We start from the raw sequence: 23,499 nt of genomic DNA, 5'->3' as shown, positions 1-23,499 counted from the left end.
TATGTGTATAAAAAGCAGAAAGTGAGGGAGCCAGCAGTCCCGGATTAAGGAGCTTTGTGAAACTTCATACCTACACACAAAGTTTGGCAAGGGAGGGGAGAGGGCGTTGGTCCTACCTGAGACGCACCTTCTCGTTGGGTGGAGACAGCAGCCAGGATGGGTTGTGCTCGTCTGTTCAGGTTGATAGACTGAGCCTGTCAAAGCTGTGAAGTCCCGCCCTTGTTACTGGGTAGACCCAGCTTTTGGCGAAGACAAGAAGACAGGCTCGGCGTGTGGGAGACCAAATCAAAGAGGAAAGAAAGGCAAAGACATAGAGACCAGACTGGCGAAGGGAGGGTCTGGCTGCTGTCTCCACCCAATGAGAAGGTGCGTCTCAGGCAGGACCAACGCCCCTTCTCCATTGTGGGTGGAGACAGCAGCCAAGATAGGACATACCAAAGATCACAGTCCCTACAGTTGGGGAGGGGACCAGGCTGGTCCAAAGAACCCTCCCACGAGAGAACTCGCTGCAGCACCCGACGACCAAAGGCGGCATCTGCCAAAGCAAACTTGTCCAGTTTATAGTGCTGGATGAATGGAGAAGGCAAAGTCCACGTCGCCGCCCTGCAGATTTCGAGCAGTGAGGCCTGGGTGGCCCAGGCTGCCAATGTCGCAGCGATGCGGGTAGAATGCGCAGTCAGTCGAGGAAGTCTCGGTAGGGAACGTACTTTGTAGGCCTTGGCTATCATCTGCCGGATCCAACGTCCTATGGTTGGTGACGACACCTTGCGACCTAAAGAAACCGGCAGGAAGGAGACAAATAGAGCTTCAGTTCTGCGGAAATCCACAGTCCGCTTAATGTAAATGTGTAGTGCCCACCGGACATCCAGAGAGTGCCACCGCCGTTCGAGTCGGTGAGCCGGGCGAGGGCAAAAGTTGGGCAGGACTAGTTCCTGCATGCGGTGGAAGGTCGTGTTGACCTTGGGCACAAAGGTAGGGTCCAGGCAGAGTACCACACGATCCTCGTGGAAAACACAGAGGTCATTACGGATGGAGAGGCGGCCATCTCCAAGAAGTGGTGGGCCGAGGTAATAGCTACCAAAAAAGCAACTTTGCAAGTTAAGAGCCACAGGCTAGTCGTCCGCAGGGGCTCGTACGGGGCACCCGTAAGAGAATTTAGAACTACAGAGAGATCTCAGGTTGGGTATCGATGCAGAACAGGCGGGCATAGATTGGTAGCGCCCCACAGGAACCGCCGAATCAAGGGGTGCTGTGCCAAGGAAGACAACGATCCGAAGGTAAGGATCGACGAGATTGTCGCCACCTGCCTTCTCAATGTATTAGGAGGAAACCGCTTGGAAAGGCCCTCTTGAAGGAACACCAGAATGTTGACAACCAAGGCCTGGAAGGGTAGAACCCCCTTCCGATCGCACCATGTACAAAAGGCCCGCCAGGTGGCTGAGTAAATTTGGTCCATAGAAGACCGTCGCGAAGCCTGAATGGTGCATATCACCTCTGCCGGGATGTTGGCCTCTCTTAGGGCGCGCCGCTCAACCACCAAGCGGTCAGCCGTAGTCACTGCAGGTCCAGGTGCGTGACCAATGCGGAGCCAGAAGGATGATGTCCGCTCGCTCCAACAGCTTGCGAATCATGCAGGAAAGCAGGGAGACCGGAGGGAACACATAGAGTAGCCCTGGTGGCCACGGGGATCATAGAGCGTCGGTGGCCTCCATATGCAGTGACTGGTACCGAGAGATGAAGCGCGGAAGCTGAGCGTTGTCCGACGTGGCAAAGAGGTCGATCACCAGCGTCCTGAAACATGCCGCAATTTGGCGTAAGATGTGCAGGTGAAGGCGCCATTCCATGTGATCCAGTCGTTGATGGCTTAGCCAGTCCACTTGAACATTGGTGACACCAGAAATGTGTTCCGCCCACAACGAGGCGAGGTGAGTCTCCGACCAGACGGCCAATCTCAAGGCCTCCGACATCAAGGATAGGGACCGTGTGCCCCCTAGACGATTGATATGGGCCTTTGCCGTAATATTGTCCGTTAGAACCAGGACGTGAGAGTTGGAGATGAGATGACGAAAGGCTCGAAGCGCCAAGTAGACCGCCCGCAGTTCCAGCCAGTTGATGGGGCGACGGGCGTCGGTGCTGTTCCAGGTCCCCTGTGCCACTTGGCCCAGAAAATGAGCACCCCAACCCAGAAGGCTCACCACTCTCCACGGGTCGAAGAAGAGACAACCTCGGGATATTGCAGATGACCACCACCACCCCAGGGACCTGATCACCTTTCTGGAGGCGGGAATGTTCGTGGTAGAAGTGCCTCTGCCCGCCTTCTGCAACAGCAAAAGAAACCATTGAAGTTCCCTCGAGTGCAACTGAGCCCAGGGAACTATCACGATGGCAGAGATCATTTTGCCCAGGAGCTGTGACAGTACATGGGGAGACACCGACCTAGCCCGTTCAACCTTAGAAACCAGAGACCTCAAGCTATCCTGCCGTTCACGCGAAAGGAAGATCCTCCCTGCCACCGAATCTATCAGGTCCCCCAGGTGGAGCAGACGAGTGGTAGGGACAAGGTGGCTCTTCTCTAAGTTAATGGAGAAGCCATGGGAAGCCAGGGTCTGGAGGGTCAGCTGAAGATCAGTGGAAGCTCGTTGAGGAATAGAGGACAGAATCAAAATATCGTTTAAGTAGCATTGAAGATGAAAAGACTTAGCCCTAAGGAATGCTGCTAATACAACCAATACCTTGGTAAAGGTCCGAGGGGCAGACGAAAGGCCAAAGGGCAAGGCCTGATACTGGAAATGGCACCCATCAAGCAGAACCGAAGGAACTTCCTGTGGGAGGGAAGGATGGGAATGTGGAGATAGGCCTCGGTGAGGTCTATGGAAGAGAGATCGCCCCTCCTAACACAGTTGAGTATTGATCTTAAGGACTGCATCTTGAATTTCCAGTATACAACATACCGGTTCAAACGCTTAAGGTCAGAATAGGTCTCCACCCACCCACCCCCCAATGACTTTGGTACAAGAAAAACACGGGAATAAAATCCCGTCCCCTGTTCAATCTCAGGCACAGACTGAATAGCCCTGATTGAAAGGAGATGCTGAACCGCTGAGTCCATAAGGACCCATTTCTCGATGTTGCTGGGAAGCGGACAGCAGACAAAAGACATCAGAGGAGGGGAGACGAATTCAATGGCCAACCCAGATCGTAACATGGCCAGGACCCATTTATTGGAGGTGGAACCTTTCCAAACAGGGGCAAAGAGGGCTGCATCCCGGACCCTATGGGAGGGTCCGGGATGCAGTTAATGACAGCACCTAGAGAAACCGGCCTGGCCTAATTTTCTCCCGTTTTAAAATTTTTTACATCAAAATTTTAATTTGTTTTAAATTATTGGGATTTTGAATTGTCTTGGACTAAATTATTTAATCTGGTTTTAATTATATCTTTTAACTTTTGTATTTCTGTATTTTATTTTGTGCCTGTTCACCGCCCTGAGTCCTTCAGGAGTAGGGCAGTATATAAATCTAATAAAAGAAAGAAAGAAAGAAAGAAAGAAAGGAAGGAAGGAAGGAAGGAAGGAAGGAAGGAAGGAAGGAAGGAAGGAAGGAAGGACCTCCTCTCCCTCAAAAGGGCCGTTTGGAAACAAATGTCCTACCTCTGGGCGTTCTGTCCTGAACATCCCACTGTCTAGGCTGACAACTCCCTTGCGGTCTGGCAGAGGGAACGGAAAAAGAAGACCCCTCATAGGAATGAGACTGGGGACGGGATGAGTAAGGGTGGAATCTTGAGTCTCCCCTACGGAAGATCGCCGGAAGGACCTTCTTTTTGTCCTTGGTCTCCGTGAGGAAAGCATCAACGGGGTCCCCAAAGAGCTTGGAATCAGAAAAGGGGACCAAAGCCAGATGCCATTTATGCCTGGAATCAGCTTGCCAGTGGCGAAGCCAGACTAAGCGCCGGGCAGTAACAGAGGAGGAGAGGGACTTGGCCACAAATCGGGTGGCATTGAGGTTAGCGTCCACAGAGAACTGTGTGGCAGCAATGATCTTGTTCAATTCTTGTCGAACGCGGACATCCTCAGTGGCCAAACTCTCTTGCAGATGACGGAGCCATAGGAGCATAGTGCGGTTAAAGAATGACGCTGTTGATGCAGAACGAATGGCCCAGGCGGCCCCCTGGTGTGCCAGTTGCAAAACCTGCTCTGCCCGACGTTCCTCAGGGTGGAGGCCTTCATCTGAAGCGCCAGGGACCAGGGCGTGCGGCAAGAGTGCAATCACTGGGGCATCTACGGATGAAACCTGGAGAAGGTCGGCCAGATTCGGTGCCACCCAGTAATTCCGTTCGTCCATAGAAGTGGGGGTCAGGGCCGATCCGGAGGAGGACCATTGTTTCCAGATGACCTCAAGGAACAGAGGGGGGGTAGGAATGATGTCCACAGGCCTGGATAGTTCAGCAAAGAGAATTCAGAGACCCTTTTGACGTCGTAGGGCCAGCCTGCGCTGGAGGCGGGGAGCCCAGCTGGGCTGTAAGGACAGCTTTGTGCAGTAACGATTTGAACAAAGTTTGGGGAAACAAGCCCGTGAATGCGGGCTGGTCCGGAGGGAGCCCCTCGTCCTCTGACAGGTCCAAATCGTGAGAAACGTCCTCGGCCTGCGACGATGCACGGCTTGAAACGGACAAAACGGGAGAATCCGGTGCTTCTATGGAAAGAGCGTCCTCTTGCGGGACATCCACCCGAGAGGTAGAGAGACCGGAGTGGACCAAGGCAGCTCTGCTGGCAGGCAGAACTTGGGACGCCAATAACTGTTGCACCGCTGCTACAATTAACTGTTGGATTTGTTCTGGCGAGAGAAAATTATGTTGTTGTGGCCCCCCAGGGCCAGATTCAGCTGGAGGAGGTGCTGACACTGTCTCGGATGAGACCAGCAAGGCGGGTGGAGGCGTGCCAGAATCTGCTATTGGACCAGGATCCAGAATTGCGGGGGAGCCGGACACTCCTGGAGGGAAAGTTGATCCATTTGTACCCCAGGATCAGATGCCATGGCTGCATGCGGAGAGATCGTAGTCATCTCCTTGGCCGATTGCTGGTGGCCGCTGGCTTTGGCACACAGCTTCTGAAGTACCTTATCCTGGTGACCCTTCCGCATGGGAAGGGTGAGAGTGAGAGGAGGATTTGTGATGAGGCTGGGGATGGTCTGAATCCGACGGCCTAGAAAGGGATCCAGAAGTAACCTCCTTACTGCCCGAAGAGGCCCCTAGATGCGGTGGATCCTCAGAGCGCCCTGCTTTGTGACCATGCTTCGATTTGTGTGAAGCCTTGGGCATGTTTGACTATAATGGTTGTAGGCGGGAAGCAGCCAATGGCCAGAAGGTGTCACAAAAAAACTGAAATCGAAATCCAAAGAAGTCCAGCAACAAGCCAGCAGAGACCCTGGTCTGTGTTTCTCTCCCTCAAACTCTGCCAGAAATGAGTCTTTGTGAGACTCGTTGTGCCGGCACAGCCTCTTGGAGCAGGATGTTGCAAGTGGTAGCACCATCATGAGGTTCAACATACCAACACAACCAGGAGTAGTAGGACGCCAGCTGCGCTAGTGTGATGAAGCTCATGGCGGTGCTGTCATTCACGCATGCAACACCACAACAAGCCTTGCAGGGTCCTGCTCCAAGAGGCTGCACCGGTATGACAAACCTCACAGCAGTGCTGCCGCTTCTGCGCAGAGTTTGGGGAGAGAAACAAGCCAGGGTCTGTGCTGCTTCTGCTTTCCTTGCATGCAGCCAAAAGTTCACAACAGACAGGAAGGTGAAATGCCAAGCTCAACCCGTGCCCAGACCTCGTGTATGGGCTGCCTGCGAGCAGGGCCGGGACTGGGGAGGCCATCGGAGGAGCCCTGTGTGGCCACTGCCTGCTTCCACTTTGCCTTTGCCAGGGTGGTGGCTGTTAGAAGGGCGCTGTCCCGAAGTCTCCCTGCTGCTTGGTTTGGGGCTGACAGTGCCTGCCAGGCTCAGGTGTGGTAGGCGGGCAGGCATGTGGAGAGGCTGTGCGGCTTGCTTGAGCTGCGAACAATCTGGGGATTTGGGCAGCATTTACATGGCCAGGATGTCTGCAGAATCCCTGTCTTCTGAGGCAGGCGAGGCCCAGAGAGGACGCGCTGCAAGGGAGCCCATTTCTCATGTTGGCCTCGGCTGCAAGGTTCCTGGCACTGTGGGTAGGTCTGGGGCTAGTAAGAGTGCGCTGGAAACATCTCCAGGCGGACTTCTGGTTGAGGCGTGGGTTGAGGTGACACCGAGAAGGAGTGCTCCGCATTCCGTGTTGATTTTTCAGCGTTTTGGAGCCAGTTGTGGGAGAGATCGGTCTTGGGGCGGACCGACTGAAAGAGGGATACTTCGGAGGAGGTGGTGTGGAAAGGTGCGGTCTCCCGCCGCACTGAGAAGAGCTCTTATTCTGGACGCGGGAAGAAGACGGCCGATCTGGCCAGAGCAGAGACTCAACGTTTCAAGTATAAAAGCAGGAAGCGAACGAGTGAGCATGGGGTGAAAATCAGTGTGAGCAGGAGAACAAAAAGTTAAAATAACTCTATTGACGATTGCTGCGAGGAGATCAACCCTAGAGCCCAGAGGAGTAGCAGAAAGGCAGAGAGACTCGGAAAGGTGCAGGCGGCAAACAATGAGGGGAGCGAAGTGACTCAGCGAAACCTGCCACGTTAGTTTTATTTACTGAAGAGACATTTGCAAGAGAGTATATCTTGGAGGAAGAAACGATAGGAAGCAGGATGCTGATTTTTCTTTTCTGGGTAAAGCTACACCGATGGAGAAGAACAATATAGACAACAACTAATCTGGGATAAAAAGAAACCAGAAAGTAAGGATCGCCATTTTGGACAGTAAGAGTGAAAGACTGTGTGTGCTTTGCTTTCTAACTTTAAGAAGAGTGGATTAATATTGGTGGATTTTGGAGAACTGCAAAAACGTGATCAGTGAATTTTATAGTAACTAACCCTTTTAAAAAAAACCCATATTATACTTATACTTATATTATATACTTATATGCAACATATATTTTAAATATAATAACTACCAATATTAACGATACATTGAATTATAAATTTTACTGTGTAATTATAGTAATTTATTCTTAATTATTCCTTAATTAATTTATTCTTAATTATCTTAATTATTTATTAGATCAACTTAACTCAAATAGTATTAATTAATATATATATATATTAACTTAGTATTGCTTAAATAATGTAATATTGTAATATTTTGATTCATACACCGTTATATACGTTTTGACAGATCTAATTTATTATAACGTCTGTTAGATAACTAATTAATTATCTTAGAGATAGAATATCATAACAGTTGGTATAAGTTTGTATTAACGATATATTTCTATAGGCTATATAGTACTTATAGCTTTGTATAGTATAACCAATTGAATTGAAAATCAATCAGAATAATAGTGGAATAATAGAGATATAAAGTAAATTAGTAAGGCAATATAGATTGTGATCACATACCTGAATATAAGAGGATATTTACCATAAGAATAATAGAAATAGAAGATATTTAATCTCATTTAAGAACTTTAATATCAAATAGTATAAAAAAAATTGATTGAGAAGCGGATGCTGATTTGGAAAAAAGTAGACAGAATTTTAGAAAAACAATATAAAATTCTGAAAAAAATGACATCTACTACAGTAACCACAGTAAAATCAGGGAAGAAGGTTACTTCAACACCAATTGGATTAATGGCATCTCCAGCGACGCAAAAAACTATAGAAGGGATTTTCCCAACTGAAAAACAAACCCTGACCATGAGTATGCAGACAGTTCAGACCACGTTAGTAACAATACAAGAGACTATGCAAAAAATGCAAGAGTATATGTCTAAAAATCATGAGGAAACCAGGAGAGACTTAGATGAAATTAAAAATTCTGTCAAAGGGCTTCCGGTTTGGCTTCCGTCGTCGCCAGACAGTCTTTCGGGACCGCCAGCCTCGTCGCCCGTAAAAGCCGCCTCTACAGCTGAGAGACAGCTAGAAAAACTCCGTCTCATTGAGGAGACGTGAGAGAGAGCCGGCGAGAGCAGGTAGAGCCCTCTGCGAACTCCCCAGAGTTTTTTTTTTTTTACTCTTGGGGAGGAAGCAGAATGTGGCTCCCTATCCAGCTCGCCACTGCTCCGGGCTTCAGGGGAACTCTGTGCTTTGCAGAGCCAGACGATGGGACCAACCCAATCAGCGACAACTAACAGACTGTCTGAACAAGCAGGATGAAATCCGGATTTGGGACTCTAAATTGCAAGTATTTCTAACAACCCTATGATTGATTTTAAAAGTGAAGAAAGAGTGAAAGGGAAAAAAAGAGAAAGTTTAAAATGGCGACTGGCTGAGGCTTGAGAAGAAAGCTGAAAGCGAAAGTCTTTCCGTTTGAACAGTTTAATACGTTACAAAGTATCTGAAACAATAGTGCTGGCTAGAAGTGAAGAGAAAAATTCCTATTTCATGCTTCTTCCTTCTTAGAGACTTGATATTGATATTGTCTGGAGAGAAGTCTTTTTTTAAAAAAAAAGTCTGTTTGTGTGGCAGGATGGCGTTAAAACTGACAAAGCCAGACAACCAAGCTGTGGGGGGGGGGGGCTCCCCCATTTATAAATCACATGAACAAGTTTTGAGCTTGCAGATGCAGAAGAATGGCTTTAAAGACCTAAAGGAATTTGTTTTGGAGGAGATGGCAAGACATGATGAGATTGTGAACCAGAATCTTCAAAAATTTAGACAGGAAATTAAAGAGTTGGTACAACAAAAGTATGATAACCTGAAACGATATATTGTAACAGCTTTGAAAAGCTTTTCAGAAATAATTATAAAGATGGATAAAGATATCAACTTAGAAATAGAGTCTAAAATGAAGGAAGCTGGTTATAAGATTCATAATCTGGATAATAAAATACAAAGAATTGAAAATGATTTGATAAATATTCAAGAAAATAGCTCAGAAGTAGAGTCTAAAATAAAGGAAGCTGATCACAAGACTTACAATGCAGATAATATAAAACAAAGGATTGAAAATGAAGTCACAATGATGCAATTCAGATCTATGGAATTTGCGATCAGAATGAGGGGAATACAGGAAAATAACAGAGAGGACTTGAGAAAGATGTCTGCTGAAGTTCTGGCTGTGATTTTAAAGGTTAGTCCTGAAGAAGTATTCTGTAAGATTGATAAGACTTACAGAGTAAATTCTTGGGTGGCAAAGCAAAGGCAGTTGCCCAGAGATGTGGTGATTTACTTTACTGATAAAGGAATAAGAAATGATATTGTGCAAAAGTCTTTTAACTCCACTCCAGAAATGAATGGAAGGAAGATCTGGATATATAAAGAGCTGCCGTCCAAGATGTTAAAAGATAGAAAGGATTTTGGATTTTTGGTGACTGAGCTAAAGAAACAAAACATCCCATTTAGGTGGGATGCTCCAGTTGGTATAATATTGAGATATCAAGGAGAAAGATATCAACTAAATACTGTTGAAAAAGCAGAAGAATTTTACTACAAGGTTTTTAAAATGGGCCCAACATCTCCATGTATGTCACCAGTGTTAGGAACAAGACATTGAAAATGAACAAGAAAATGAAACTCAGGATAAGCAGATGGAGATGGAGGTAAACAAGTTACAGAGGGCTTTTTGGATGAGCCGCTTTTGGATTCTCCTTCAGAGGCTATAGCTGGATCACCTATAAATATAAGAGAGGCAGCTTTGGATCTCGATTTGATGTTTTATCAAGTTACAGACCAGCATGTAACTCAATCAGCTGATATACAAGTCCTAGGAAGGCAACCAGGATGGAGATCTAAACCACAACAAGTTAAGAAAAGAAGAAGCAGGTCCTACAAAACTAAAAAAAATTTAAACTAAACAAAAAAAATTTTTTTTTTCTTTTTCAGCCAACAGATTAATGCCAGTTACTTAAGAGACGATTAAATATAATAAGCGGGATTTATAGAAGGCTGATATATGAAAATATAACTGAGGCAAATTACAGACTTATACTATTTTGAGAAGAATAACAGATCTCTGCAGTGCTGGTGTTTTTGGGATGTGGAAGATGGCCTTTGATTGAGCGGATTGGAACTTTCTATTTTGGACTCTTTGAAAAATGGACTACGTATATGTTGAGTTATAAGGCAAGAGACCTATGGAATTGGGGCATGCAGAAGATCTGGTTGTTACCCTAACGTGGTGGTTAGAATTAATAATCTAGACAAAATCCAGAGCCGCCTCTCTTAAATTTATTGGATTTTAATGTGATGTCTTATCAAGTTACAGACCAGCATGGAACTCAATCAGCTGATATACAAGTCCTAGAAAGGCAATTAGGATGGAGATCTAAACCACAAAAAGTTAAGAAAAGAAGAAGCAGGTCCTACAAAACTAAAAAATTCTAAACTAAACAACAGTCTAATGCAGTGGTTCTCAACCTGTGGGTCGCGACCCCTTTGGGGTTCGAACGACCCTTTCACAGGGGTCACCTAAAACCATTGGAAAACACATATTTTCAATGGTTTTAGGAATAATTTTATGGTTGGGGGTCACCACAACATGAGGAACTGTATTAGAGGGTCGCGGCATTAGGAAGGTTGAGAACCACTGGTCTAATGCCAGTTATTGAAGAGACGATTAAATATAATAAGCGGGATTTATAGATGGCTGATATATGAAATATACTTGAGGCAAATTATTGACTTATACTATTTTGAGGAGAGTGGCAGATCTCTGCAGTGCTGGTGCTTTTGGGATGTGGAAGATGGCCTCTGATTGAGTGGATTGGAATTTTCTATCTTGGACTCTTTGAAAAATGGATTACGTATATGCTGAGCTATAAGGCAAGAGAACTATGGGATTGGGGCATGCAGAAGATCTGGTTGTTACCCCAATGTGGTGGTTGGAATTAATAATCTAGATAAAAGACATTACAGAAGATACCATATGGAATATAAATATAAAGTCACTCGGGTGGTTTTTTATATACGAAAATACTTACTATTGATGGGGGCAGATGGTAATGGAAGATACTGAATATACTGTTGGAAGCTGAAGCTGATGTTACCCTAACATGGGCAATGGAATTAATAATTTAGTTGAAAGATGTTACAAAAGACACTATATGGATTATAAATTTAAAGTCATTTGAGGATTTTATTCATATATGGAAATATCTTTTAGTGGTGCGGGCAGAAGAACAAAGATATTAAAAATATTATGTATGGTAGACCTGTAGGAAAGTGGGTGGAGATAGGTTAGGTTACTGATTGTTTAGTTTAGGAAAAGGGATGTTATGTTCAGATATTAATATACTTAAAAGATTTGAATTAAGAGATATATGTGTGGGGATGGAGGAAATGGGTAGATTATGAGTTGAATAAATGCTAAATTAGGATTATATAGTTTTATAGCTGAATGTTGCTTTGAAATGTATAGTATAGGAGGGATATAATAATAATGTTAGAAAGAAATGGTTAGCACATAGGGGGTGGTGTAAAAGGGTGGTAAAGTATTATATAATGTGATATCAATTTGGATTTTATCTTGGAGAAGCCATGGGGGGAGGGGAGGGTGAAGGGGGGTTAGGGAGGGGGGGGGAAGGAGGAAAATCTGTATTTGAAAAACTTTTTCAATAAAAAAAAAAAATTCTGTCAAAGAAGATATCCAAAAACTAGATGGAAAAATGGACTCCATTCAGGAGATGATTACAAAAAACGACCAAAGGATTATGGCCATAGAAAAAAAAACAGAACAAACAGAAGAGAAATTAGAACTATTAGATGTAAAAATGACAGGTCTCAATAAAGAACTTGAAAGTACAGTGGCACAATTTGAAATGGAGAGAGCGGCATTCTATTTACGATTCCAAAACATAAGAGAAGAAAGAGATGAAGACCTGACATTAGTAATGGCTGAAATGATAGCCGAGATTTTGCAAAGAGATAAAGAGATTATCAACGAAATAGAATAAATACCAACTACGCGAGACAACATAAGCTCCCAAGAGAAGTCCACGTACGTTTTGTAAGAAAGAAGGTTAGAGATATTGTCTTTAAAATAGCTAAAGAAGAACCAATATATTATAAACAAAAAGAGATAATAACATTAAAACAAATACCAAAAAGAATTAGAGAGTGGAGGAAAGATTATGGATTCCTCACTGCATTATTAAACAGAAAACAAATATTATTTCGATGGTTATTGCCGGAAGGAGTATTAGCCACGTGGAAGGGGAAAAAGATAAAAGTATCCACTTTTATCACAAAACGTATACGACCAGGTGATGGAACAAGAAGGAACAGACGGCAGAGGAGAAGAGTCGGGAAGGAGAGGCAAAACAACATCGAGACGAGAAGACCAAATATCCCTATGTGGAAAGAACAATAAGGAGAAAGAAAAAGAGGAAGAGGGGGAAATTCAAGAAGAAGAAGAAGAAGGAGTAACGACAAGAGCACAAAACCAAGAAAAAAAAAGGGACAGGAAGTAAAGGAACAAAAAGAAGTAAGACCAACTTTTAAAAATGGACGGGAATCTGAAAATTATATCAATAAACATAAACGGACTTAACTCTCCTGTTAAAAGAAATCAAACATTAAGAAAATTAATCAAACAAAAAGCAGACATAGTATGTCTTCAAGAAATCCAGATAAGAAAACAAGAAGAAAAGTATCTACAATGCAAAAAACTAGGGTAATTATATATATCATTAACAGATGAGAAGAAAAAAGGGATAGCAGTCTATGTTAAAGAAGAGATAGAAAGCAAACTTAAATATGTAGATAGAATAGGAAGAACCGTGATGATCCAAGTTAATCTTAAAGGTAAAAATGTGTTATTAGTTGTGGTATATGCACCAAATAGTGAACAAAAAGAATTTTACCAAAACCTACATGAAAAAATAATAGAACAAAATATAGAAAATGTATGCCTGCTAGGCGTTCTTAATGCCATTGTAGACCCAAAAAAAGACTATAGAAGTAATCAGAATAAAAAATAATAAGAAGAAAAATTTGTTGCCAAAAACATTTTTATCCCTCATAGAACTAAAGTTAGTAGACATTTGGGGACTATATAACCCCAAAGAGGAAAAGTATACATACTACTCCAACCCTCACAAATCTTGGTCGAGGATAGACATGGTATGGGCTACGAAGACCTTAACACAGGAGATTGAATCAGTAGAGATAGGGACAAATGACTGGGCTGATCATAACCCATTAATAATAGAATGGAGAGGATGGAGAAAGGGGAAAAGTGGATGGATGATGAATACACAGGTAATGAAAGAAAAAGAATATACTGAGAGAATAGAAGAAGAACTGAAATGGTTCTCCAAGGATAATAATAAAAACCAGACATCCTTACAAAATTTGTGGGACACAACAAAAGCCTACATTAGAGGAATAACAATAGCATATAATAGTAAAAGGAAAAAGGAGAGGGAAAAGGAATATAACAAAATTTATGGTGAGATTAAAAATTGGGAAGAGAAATTACAGGAAAGACCAGGGGACGAACAAATAAGAGTCAATTGGATGGCAGCCAAACACAAATTGAATATATTTGAACAAGAAAAATATGTCAATGCATTGAAATTCATAAGACAAAATCAATTTGAGCAGACAAATAAACCGGGGAGGTGGATGGCTTATAAACTAAGAAAAGAAAGGGAAAAACGAATAATCCATCAACTACAGGATAATGAAGGCAAGTTACAACAGAGCCCAGGAAAAAAAAATAACAATTCAATTCTTCCAAAACCTATATAAGCAAGATAAGGTGGAAGTAGAAGAAATAGACCAATATTTAAAAAAGGAGGAAATGCCCGTGATAACGGAAGAGGAAAAAAAGATGCTAAATAGGGAGATTACGATGGAGGAATTACAGGAAACAATCAGGAAACAAAAAAATAATAAAACCCTGGGAACAGATGGGCTACCAATAGAACTATACAAAGGATTAGGTACATCATTAAATGGGATATTATTAGAGGTTTACAATGAGGCATTAAAAGAAGCAAAGATACCAGAATCTTGGAAGGAAGCACATATTTCATTAATTTCCAAAGAAGGGACAGATACAACACAAATTAGTAATTATAGGCCAATTTCCCTACTAAATACCGATTATAAAATGTTTATGAACTTAATGGGGAATAGAATAAAAATAATATTAAATAACAGAATACATCCAGATCAGAATGGATTCTTGCCGACAAGACAAATTAAAAATAATCTAAGGATGGTGATTAATATAATAGAATATTATGAGGTGCATCCTGAGAAACAGGCAGCGCTGATTTTTCTGGATGCACAAAAAGCATTTGATCGGGTCAATTGGAGATTCATGACACAACAGATAAAAAATATGAAATTTGGAGAGAAATTTGAAAAGATAATATCTACAATATACACAGATCAGAAGGCAAGACTACTAGTGAATGGGGAATTAACAGATTTCTTTGAAATAAGTAGAGGAGTACGACAAGGGTGCCCACTCTCACCCCTGCTCTTCATTTTAACCCTGGAGAATCTGCTTAGGAGAATTAGACTAAATAAAAACATAAAAGGACTTAAAGTAAAAGGAGAAGAATACAAGGTCCAAGCCTTTGCTGATGACCTTGTATTCTTCATAGAGGACCAACTAGAAATACAATTAAAATTGACGGAGGAGATAGAGAAATTTGGCAGGGTGGCAGGGCTAAAAATTAATAAAAACAAGACCAAAATATTAACCAAAAATCTAACAATAAAACAAATAGAAGAATTGGAACAACAATCAGGACTGCAAGCAGTTAAAAAGATAAAATATCTAGGTATAAACTTCACAACCAGAAATATAGCTATCAAAGACAACAATTATGGAGAACTAATACAACAAATTAAAAAAGACCTAGAGAGATGGGGAAACTTAAATTATCGCTGCTAGGAAGAATTGCGGTGATAAAGATGAATATACTCCCAAGGCTCCTCTACTTATTTCAAACTATCCCGGTTAAATTAGAGAAAAATTTCTTTACAAATTTGAATAAAATAACCTCAAAATTTATATGGGAGGGGAAAAAACCGAGGATAAATTTAAAAACATTACAGGATGATAGAACCAGAGGAGGCTTTGGCCTACCAGCCTGGGAAAAATATTATAAAGCGGCAAGTCTGATATGGATTAAGGATTGGGTCAATTTGGATAACCAAAGAATATTGAAATTGGAAGGTCACGATTTATTAAAAGGCTGGCATGCTTATTTGTGGAATATTGGAAATAAAACATATAAACATTTCAAAAATCATTCTAATAAGAAACTCACTAATTGGCACCTGGTTGGAAATTAAACGTAAGCACTATATGAAAGTCCCAGGCTGGATATCTACATTAGAGGCAACAATGCACCCCAATACATCAGCCACCCAAAAAATAATACGATACAAAGAAATTCTGGATATAAATGGAAGACTAAAATCACGGCAAAAGCTCAGGGACCAGGGTATAGAAATGGACTGGTGGCAGTACTTATTAATACAAACCAGATACAAAAAAGACAGTGAAGAAGGAGGAGTTGAAATAAAATCTAACCAACTAGATAAATTATTAGAAACCAAAGAGGGAAAATTAATCTCAAAGATTTACAAATACCTATTAGAGTTCGACTTGGCAGAAAACATAGTTAAAGGTCAAATGATAGCTTGGGCTAGGAACATTGGAAGAAATATACAATTGGAAGAGTGGGAAATGATATGGGAAAATAATTGCAGAATAACAAAGCAACAACATATAAAGAGAACCATTACAAGATGTGGTATAGGTGGTACCTAGCCCCTGCTAGATTGGCAAAAATGTATGCAAATTTAAACCTGATATGTTGGAAATGCAGACAAACACTGGGAACCTTTTATCATCTCTGGTGGCTCTGCCCAAAAATCAAAAAATTTTGGATGAAAATTAGAACCTGGATAATAGAAATAACAGAAGAAGAGATTGACCTAAAACCTGAAATTTTGTTAGGTATGCTTAAAAAAAGTAGTAGAAAGGAAATAAAGTACATCACGTTACATATAATCACGGCGGCTAGATTAACCCTAGCCCAATCCTGGAAATTAGAACAGTTGCCAACAGAACAGCAAATAATTCAAAAGATATTTATATGCGCAGAAATGGATAGATTAACTTTAAAATTAAACGATAAGGAAGACTCACAGTATTTCCAAATATGGGACAGATGGTATGAATGGATTAATCAATGGGAAAAAAAGTAAAGTCAAATATAGTAAGAAATTAAAGGTAACAAATATACACCGTCATTAAGAAATTAAGTTTAATGTATATATATATATATTCACGTTTAAATATTATAGATAGATAATCCTGTTTGTTAGTTTTAGTATGTATGTAATTTAGAATTGAATTTTTAGAGTTAAGAATGTTTTGTACAATTTTTATCTTCTTATATTGAATAAAGTTTGTTTTTAAAATTAAAAAAAAAAGGAAACATCTCCAGGCACCTTGAGAGACAGAACATCTGGCCCTCGCTGGATCAGCTGATCCACGGGCCGCGGTTAAGGGGCTGAGCAACCCTGAGGTGACAGGGAAGGGAAGGGCTGCCTCCTGTGCTGGCCATGACCACTCCATTCACTAGGGCTTATTTTTGGGGTAGGGCGTATATTAGACCCACTCCAAAATAATCAGGCTAGAACTTATTTTGGGGGCAGGTTGTATTTTCGGGGAAACCTGGTACCTAAAAATGAACACAGCAGAAAAGATCCTAGTTACCTGCATTGAAGTCCCTTCTACTCTCGCTATACAAGCCAATCTGTCGAGGAAAGTGACAGTCACAGGAACAGCAACAAAAAAACCTTTCAAAAAGGCTTTAATATACTTTCTCCCAAAGCCTTGCATCTGTATCATAATCTGAAAGATAAAATAAAAACACGATATAAATTAGACTTCAGAACTGACAAATAACTTTAAGAAATGTTGCATGAAAAAATAAAATAAAGTAATACCAAATACGTGGAATGAAAAAATATAATGAAGTGATACCAAATATGTTGGCTGTTAACTTTACCTCCTTCCAACTCATTAGTTCATTAGTAGCTATTTATGTCTTTGTATATTATCACAAAGTTTACCAAACATTAGAGCAAAGCACAAAATGGGCCAGGAAGAAAGAAGAAGTAAGATGAATGCTTTCAATTCATTACTTTTGTCCTTGCCTTCCTTTTGACAAAAAGGAAACAGATAAAAATTGCCCTTCCTTCCTTAAACCAAAATTTTATCTTCATCTCTTATGCAGTTGAAAGGACCCTATTCATTTTGTTACTCCACACAATCTCATCTAATAGCAGATGAAAAATAATTTAGAAAATGATGAAATAAAAGAGATTATCATAATCAGATTTCTAAAATAATCATTTGAAATGAACATAAGACATATGAAGAATGATTATTATCTAGTGGTATCACGAGGGCTGATGTTCTAACCTGGCAGCTAGTTAAGGTTGTTGTGGGACAATATTAACACAATAGATCCATTAGTGATTAGTCCATCCTGGTACATAGCTGGTGTTGGTCTACACAGTTTACTTTCAAGGCCAAACCTGAGCAGCCAGGCTAGACGAGGCCAGGAAAATCTAAATACCACATATCATATTTTTTGGAGTATAAGTATTTTTCCCCAAAAAAAATCTGGGTGCGTCTTATACTCCGAATGTAGTCCCTCCCAGCTTCTCCAACGGAGGTTTCAGAGGCTGAAAAAAGCATCAGAAACGAAGCTTCAGAAAAAAAGCCCCCAAACAGAACTTCAGCTTTTTTTTCTAAAGCTCTATTTCAGAGGCTTTCAGAGGCAGAAAAAAAAGTTTTTTCTGAAACAGAGTTTCAGAAGTTTCAGAGGCAGAAAAAAAAAGCAAAAAACAAAAAACAAAAAACAAGGTACAGAGCTCACAACCAAGGAACCTGTTGCTAAAATTCACCTCTGGGAACAGCTGATTGGGGGTATTCCGGGAGGCCGATCCACCTGCCAGCTTTTTTCTTATTTTCCTCCCCAAAAACTAAGGTGCGTCTTATACTCCGGTGCATCTTATACTCCGAAAAATACAATAGTACTATTTTGCAAATATATCGTCAAGAGTTTTCTCCTTAGTTCTAGGTTGATTCTCTCCTTCATTAGTTTCCATCCATTGCTTCTTGTCCTGCCTTCAGTTACTTTGGAGAATAGGCCAACCCCCTCTTCCTTGTGGCAGCCCCTCAAATATTGGAACACTACTATTTTCCTGCTTTTCATTAAACTGGTTCTCCTGGTTGGGATCAATATTTGGAGGGGAAGGACTGGACTTTCATAAATTCTTTTTAATAGTAATTTTATTAAATTTTAAAACAGAAATATAAAAAGTACGGAGGCACAGTTGTTTGAGTACAGTACTGCAGGCTACTTCTGCTGACTGCCAACTGCCTGCAATTTGGCAGTTCAAATCTCACCAGACTCAAGGTTGACTCAGCCTTCCATCCTTCTGAGGGGGGTAAAATGAGGACCCAAATTGTTGGGGGCAATATGCTGACTCTGTAAACCTCTTAGAGAGGGCTTTTATTTGATCAATATTAGACTTTTACCTTAGGGTTTTTGTACTTTATTAACATGCAAAATATTTGGAGTTTCTTTTTTTTAATTTTTCTTTTAACTCTGGATTGACATATCCATAACATATCCTCCCTATCACTTTAATTTATTTTTTCACTTTGCTTCAGCATTCTTTGTTTCCTGACTAATTTACACAGAGTAACAATGGATCGGATTACAAACAAACAGAGCTGGCTGAAAAGATTATTTGGTAACATGCAATTTCTAGCTGAAAGCTTCTTCAAAAAGTTTGATACAATGATAATGGCTGTGCAAAATATTAAGAGACATGTTGTTTTGGAATTAGATTCACAAAAGGAATGTGATTTGGAATCGATTACTTCAATTCAAAAGAAATTGGGACTGTCTTCCGGTTCCGGTCGCTGTCGTTGCCAGACGGTCTTTTATGACCGCCAGCCCCGCCGCCCGTAAAGAGCCGCCTCCACAGCTGAGAGGCGGCTCGAAAAAACTCTGCTTCTTTGAAGAAGCGTGAGGAGAGCCGGCGAGAGCAGGTAGAGCCCCTGCGAAGTCCCCAGAGTGTCTTTTTTGCCTCTGGGGAGGAAGCAGGATGAGGCTCCCTATCCAGCTCGCCGAGGTTCCGGACGATGGGGGAACTCTGCTTATTGCAGAGCCAGATGGCACAACCAACGTAATTAGTGAAAGTTAAAGGATTAAAATAAACAGTGAAATCCGGATTTGGAATCTAAAACTGCAAGTATATATATTACCCCTGTGATTGGATTTAAGATTGAAGAAAGAATGAAGGTTTAAAATGGCGCCCGGCTTTAGCTGCTTGAAAGGGAAAAAAAAAAAAAGCTGAAAGCGAAAGTGGACTTGCTTGATTGTTTCAGTATGCTATAAAGTATCTAAAATAACAGCGCTGGTTAGAGGAGAAGGAAAAAGTTTTTTTTTCCCAAACTGTCTTTATGTTCTATCTCCCTTAGAGACTTGATTAATTCTGAGAGGATTTTGTGCTGGTGAGAAGGGAGAGAAGATTTCCTCCTTAAAAAAGAGTCTGTCTGCGTGGCAGAATGGCTTTAATGCCAGAAAACAAAGCTGTATGGGGGGGGGGTCCCCTACTCATAAATTACAAGAGCAGATTTTGAGCACTGATTTTAAAGACTTGAAGGAATTTATTATTGTGCTTATGGACCAGAAGTTTTGAGAAATTTCAACAGGAAACTAAGAAACTGGTGCAAGAAAGGTATGATAAGATGAAGCGAGATTTTTTGACAGTTCTGAGTGGCTTCTCAGAAATAATTCTTCAGATTGATAAAAGAATCGAAGAAACCAATTTAGAAGTAGAGTCTAAAATAAAGGAAGCTGATTATAAGATCTATAATGTGGATAATAAAATGCAAAAGATTGAAAATGAAGTTACAATGATGCAATTTAAATTTATGGAATTTGCTGTAAGACTGAGGGGGATAAAGGAAAATAACAGAGATTTGAGAAGGATCTGTGCTGATGCTTTAGCTGTGATGTTAAAGATTAGCCCTGAAGAGGTTTTGTCCAAAATTGATAAGATTTACAGAGTGAATTCTTGGGTAGCAAGACAAAGGCAATTGCCCAGAGATGTAGTGATATATTTTACAAATAAAAGAATAAGAAATGACATCTTGCAAAAGTCTTTTGTTTCTACCCTACAAGTGGATGGAAGGCAGATTGGGATTTACAAAGAGTTGCCGTCTAAGATGTTAAAAGACAGAAAAGATTTTGGATTTTTGGTGATTGAACTAAAGAAACAACAGATTTCATACAGATGGGATGACCCAGTTGGCATAAGATTGACGTATCAAGAAGAAAGATATCGATTAAATACTGTTGAAAAAGCGGAAGAATTTTATCGCAATGTTTTTAAAATTGGCCCAACATCTCCACGTATATTGTCAGCGTCAGGAATACAGGAGGGAGATAAAGAAAAGCAAATTGAACAAAAGACTAAAGTCCAGTGGAAGCAGATGGAGGTGGAGCCAATGGAAATACAAGGAAATACAGGGGGCTCTTTGGATGACCCGCGCTTGGATTATCCTTTAAAGGTTTTAGCTGGATCACTTAAAAACACAAGAGAAGCAGCTGTGGATCTTGATCTAATGTCCTGCACAGTTAAAGATCAGCATACAACTCGAACAGCATATAAACAAATTCCAGAAAAGCAACAACAGCAGAGCTTCAAGCCACTACAAGGCAGGAAAAAAAGCAGGTTCCACAAAACTAGAAAGTTTTAGACCAATATTTCTTTTGAATATGGATTATAATTTTTTTTTTGTAAAACTATTATCCAACATATCAATGCCAGTTATCTAAGAACCGATTTATGTTTATGTAGGACTTATAGAAGGCAGATATATGAAAGATAATGTGAGGCAAATTATAAGCTTATTGGACTATCTTGAGAAGAATAAACAGATCCCTGCAGTGCTGGTGTTTAAGCATGTGGAGAAGGCCTGTAATTGAGTGAATTGGAACTTTCTATTATAGATCTTAAGAAAGATGGATTATGTGTACGTTGAAGGGAATAATTATGAGGCAAGAGGATTACGGAACAAGGGCATTTGCAGTTGATCTGGTTGTTCCCCTAACACGATTGATGGAATTAATAATCTAGATGGAAGACTTTGCGAAGATATTATATGGAATATAAGTATAAAGTCACTCGGGGGGGGGGGTTATACATAAAAGTATTTCTTAACAATGTGGGCAGATGACAACTAAAGACACTAAATACTCTGTTGGAAGAAGGATCTGATGTGATTGTTTAGATTTTATAAATAATTATATATGGCGGACCTGCGGGAAAGTGGGTGAAACAAAACTGATAGGGTATATGGTGATAGACTAGGTTATACTGGAAAAGGGATGTTATTGAAGAATGGACTCTGAAGCTGGCTAGTCTTGTAGAAATGGTGAAATTATCAGCATATATAAAAGACCGGACACAAGAGATTTATGTAAGGGAGTGGAGGATAGGGATAGATTATGTGTAGAATAAATACTAAACTAAGAAGTATTAGATAATTTTTAGATGAATGTTGTCTAGAAATGTATAGTTTACAGGGGATAGTATACTAGAATGTCAGGAAGAAATGTATAATTGGATTTCATTCTGGGGAAGCCATGGGGGGAGGGGAGGGTAAGGGAGGGTTAGGGAGGGAAAGGGGGGGAAGGGGGAAAAATTTGTATTTGTAAAACTTTTTCAATAAAAAAAAAAGAAAAAAGAAATTGGGACTGTATATTCTTAGAATTAAATGAGCTGATATAATATACCTCTCTGAAGTTCAAGCCTGTAGTCTTTTACAATAGCAGAAATTATAACGAGTGAAGAAGCAAATTGGCTTTTCCTAGGAGGACTGAAGGAGATGGGGAAATGGACGTTGTGTTACCTGAACGTCCCTTCTATGCGCGCTGCTTGAGAATCCAAAAGCGTGGGTAATTCTTAGTCCGTTAGCCAGAGACTGAGTGAATATATCTTTAAATCTTGTTGACTCGCCTCCACCGACAGTCGGCTGAGGTTCAGTTTTGTTCACAAAGGATGAGACAAGAAGAATGTCAAGTAGAGCCATCCGGAACTGAAGAGCAGAAGCCGGCCAGGGCAGGTTGGATTCTCAAGCAGCGCACATAGAAGGGACGTTAAGGTAAGACAACGTCCGTTCTCCAGCACGCTGCTTGGAGAATCCAAAAGCGTGGGATATATCCAAGCAAGTACTAAGAAGGGAGGGAGGCTAAATGCTCCCAGGTGGCCGTCGTAGAGTGGACAGTTTGCAACACACGCCATCTGAAGGACGCCTCAGCTGAGGCAAAGGAGTCAACCTTGTAATGGCGGATGAACGGAGTAAGTGAAATCCAGGTGGCCGCCCTGTAAATGTCGATCACGGAAGCCTGGGTGGCCCAAGCTGCAGTGGTGGAAGCACTCCTTGTCGAGTGTGGTAGAATCCGTCCCGGCAGGGGCTTATTCCTCAGCGCGTACGCCTTGCATATGCACGCCTTAATCCAGCAGCAGATTGTAGAACAAGTTACTTTCCAGCCCATTGATGCAGGAAGGAAGGAGATGAAGAGCACCTCAGATCTCCGGGAAGGTGCAGTCCATTTAATGTACCTGTGGAGGGCCCTCCTGACATCCAAGGTATGCCACTGGGCTTCCAGGCGATGCTGCGGGCCCGGGCAGAAATCAGGTAACACCAGTTCCTGGGCACGATATAATGAGTTGGCCTTGGGCAAAAAGGAGGGATCCATCTGCAGCACTACTCTATTCGAATGGAAGATACAGAGGTCACCCCGAACGGACAGGGCAGCAATCTCAGAAAGCCTTCGAGCAGAGATGATTGCCACCAAGAAGGCGACTTTCAGAGTCAGAAACCGGAGGCTGATGAACCCCAAAGGTTCGAAGGGGGGGCAACATGAGCGCTTGGAGAACCAGGGGAAGGTCCCATGTTGGGTAGCGGTGGATAACAGTGGGACGGAGGTTGGCAGCTCCTCTAAGAAAACTACGAATCCTTGGGTGCTGGGTAAGAAGATGATCATCAATATCCAGTAGGACAGTGTGCAAGGCCGCCACTTATCTGCGAAGCGTGTTCGGGGCAAGACCTTTGTCAAAACTGTCCTGAAGGAATTCAAGCATATCAGACAAGGAAGCCGAGGTTGAATCAACGCGCTTCCGGGAACACCACAAGAAAAATGACCTCCATGTGGCGTTGTAGATCTGGTTCGTAGAGGCACGCCTGGAAGCTTGAATGGTGGAGATCACCCACCCTGAAAGGTTGTCCTTCCTCAGGAGGATCCTCCCAAGTGCCAGACGGTCAACTGGAGCCTCTGAGGCTCTGGATGCAGAATGACTCCCTGGCTGAGAGAGATCC

At 41.7% G+C, this 23,499-nt stretch overlaps 1 protein-coding gene across 4 annotated transcripts in view; it reads right to left on the bottom strand.

Annotated features, from left to right (window-relative positions):
- The window catches only part of IMMP2L (inner mitochondrial membrane peptidase subunit 2), a 597,632-nt gene that overhangs the window by 495,053 nt on the left and 79,080 nt on the right, over nt 1–23,499 (bottom strand). For all 4 annotated transcript variants that reach the window (XM_070947097.1, XM_070947099.1, XM_070947100.1 and 1 more), the window contains exon 2: nt 16,804–16,941. In XM_070947097.1, the coding sequence (XP_070803198.1) occupies nt 16,804–16,938 (135 nt within the window). In that variant the 5' untranslated portion in view covers nt 16,939–16,941. The remainder of the gene's footprint in view (nt 1–16,803; nt 16,942–23,499) is intronic.

The sequence above is a fragment of the Pituophis catenifer genome, unplaced genomic scaffold, assembly GCF_029215685.1.
Source record: "Pituophis catenifer annectens isolate HBS135680 unplaced genomic scaffold, rPitCat1.0.hap2 SCAF_7, whole genome shotgun sequence".
NCBI classification, from domain to species: Eukaryota; Metazoa; Chordata; class Lepidosauria; order Squamata; family Colubridae; genus Pituophis; species Pituophis catenifer.
Note: the sequence above shows the minus strand (reverse complement) of the source record. Positions and strands in the feature narration are given on the sequence as shown.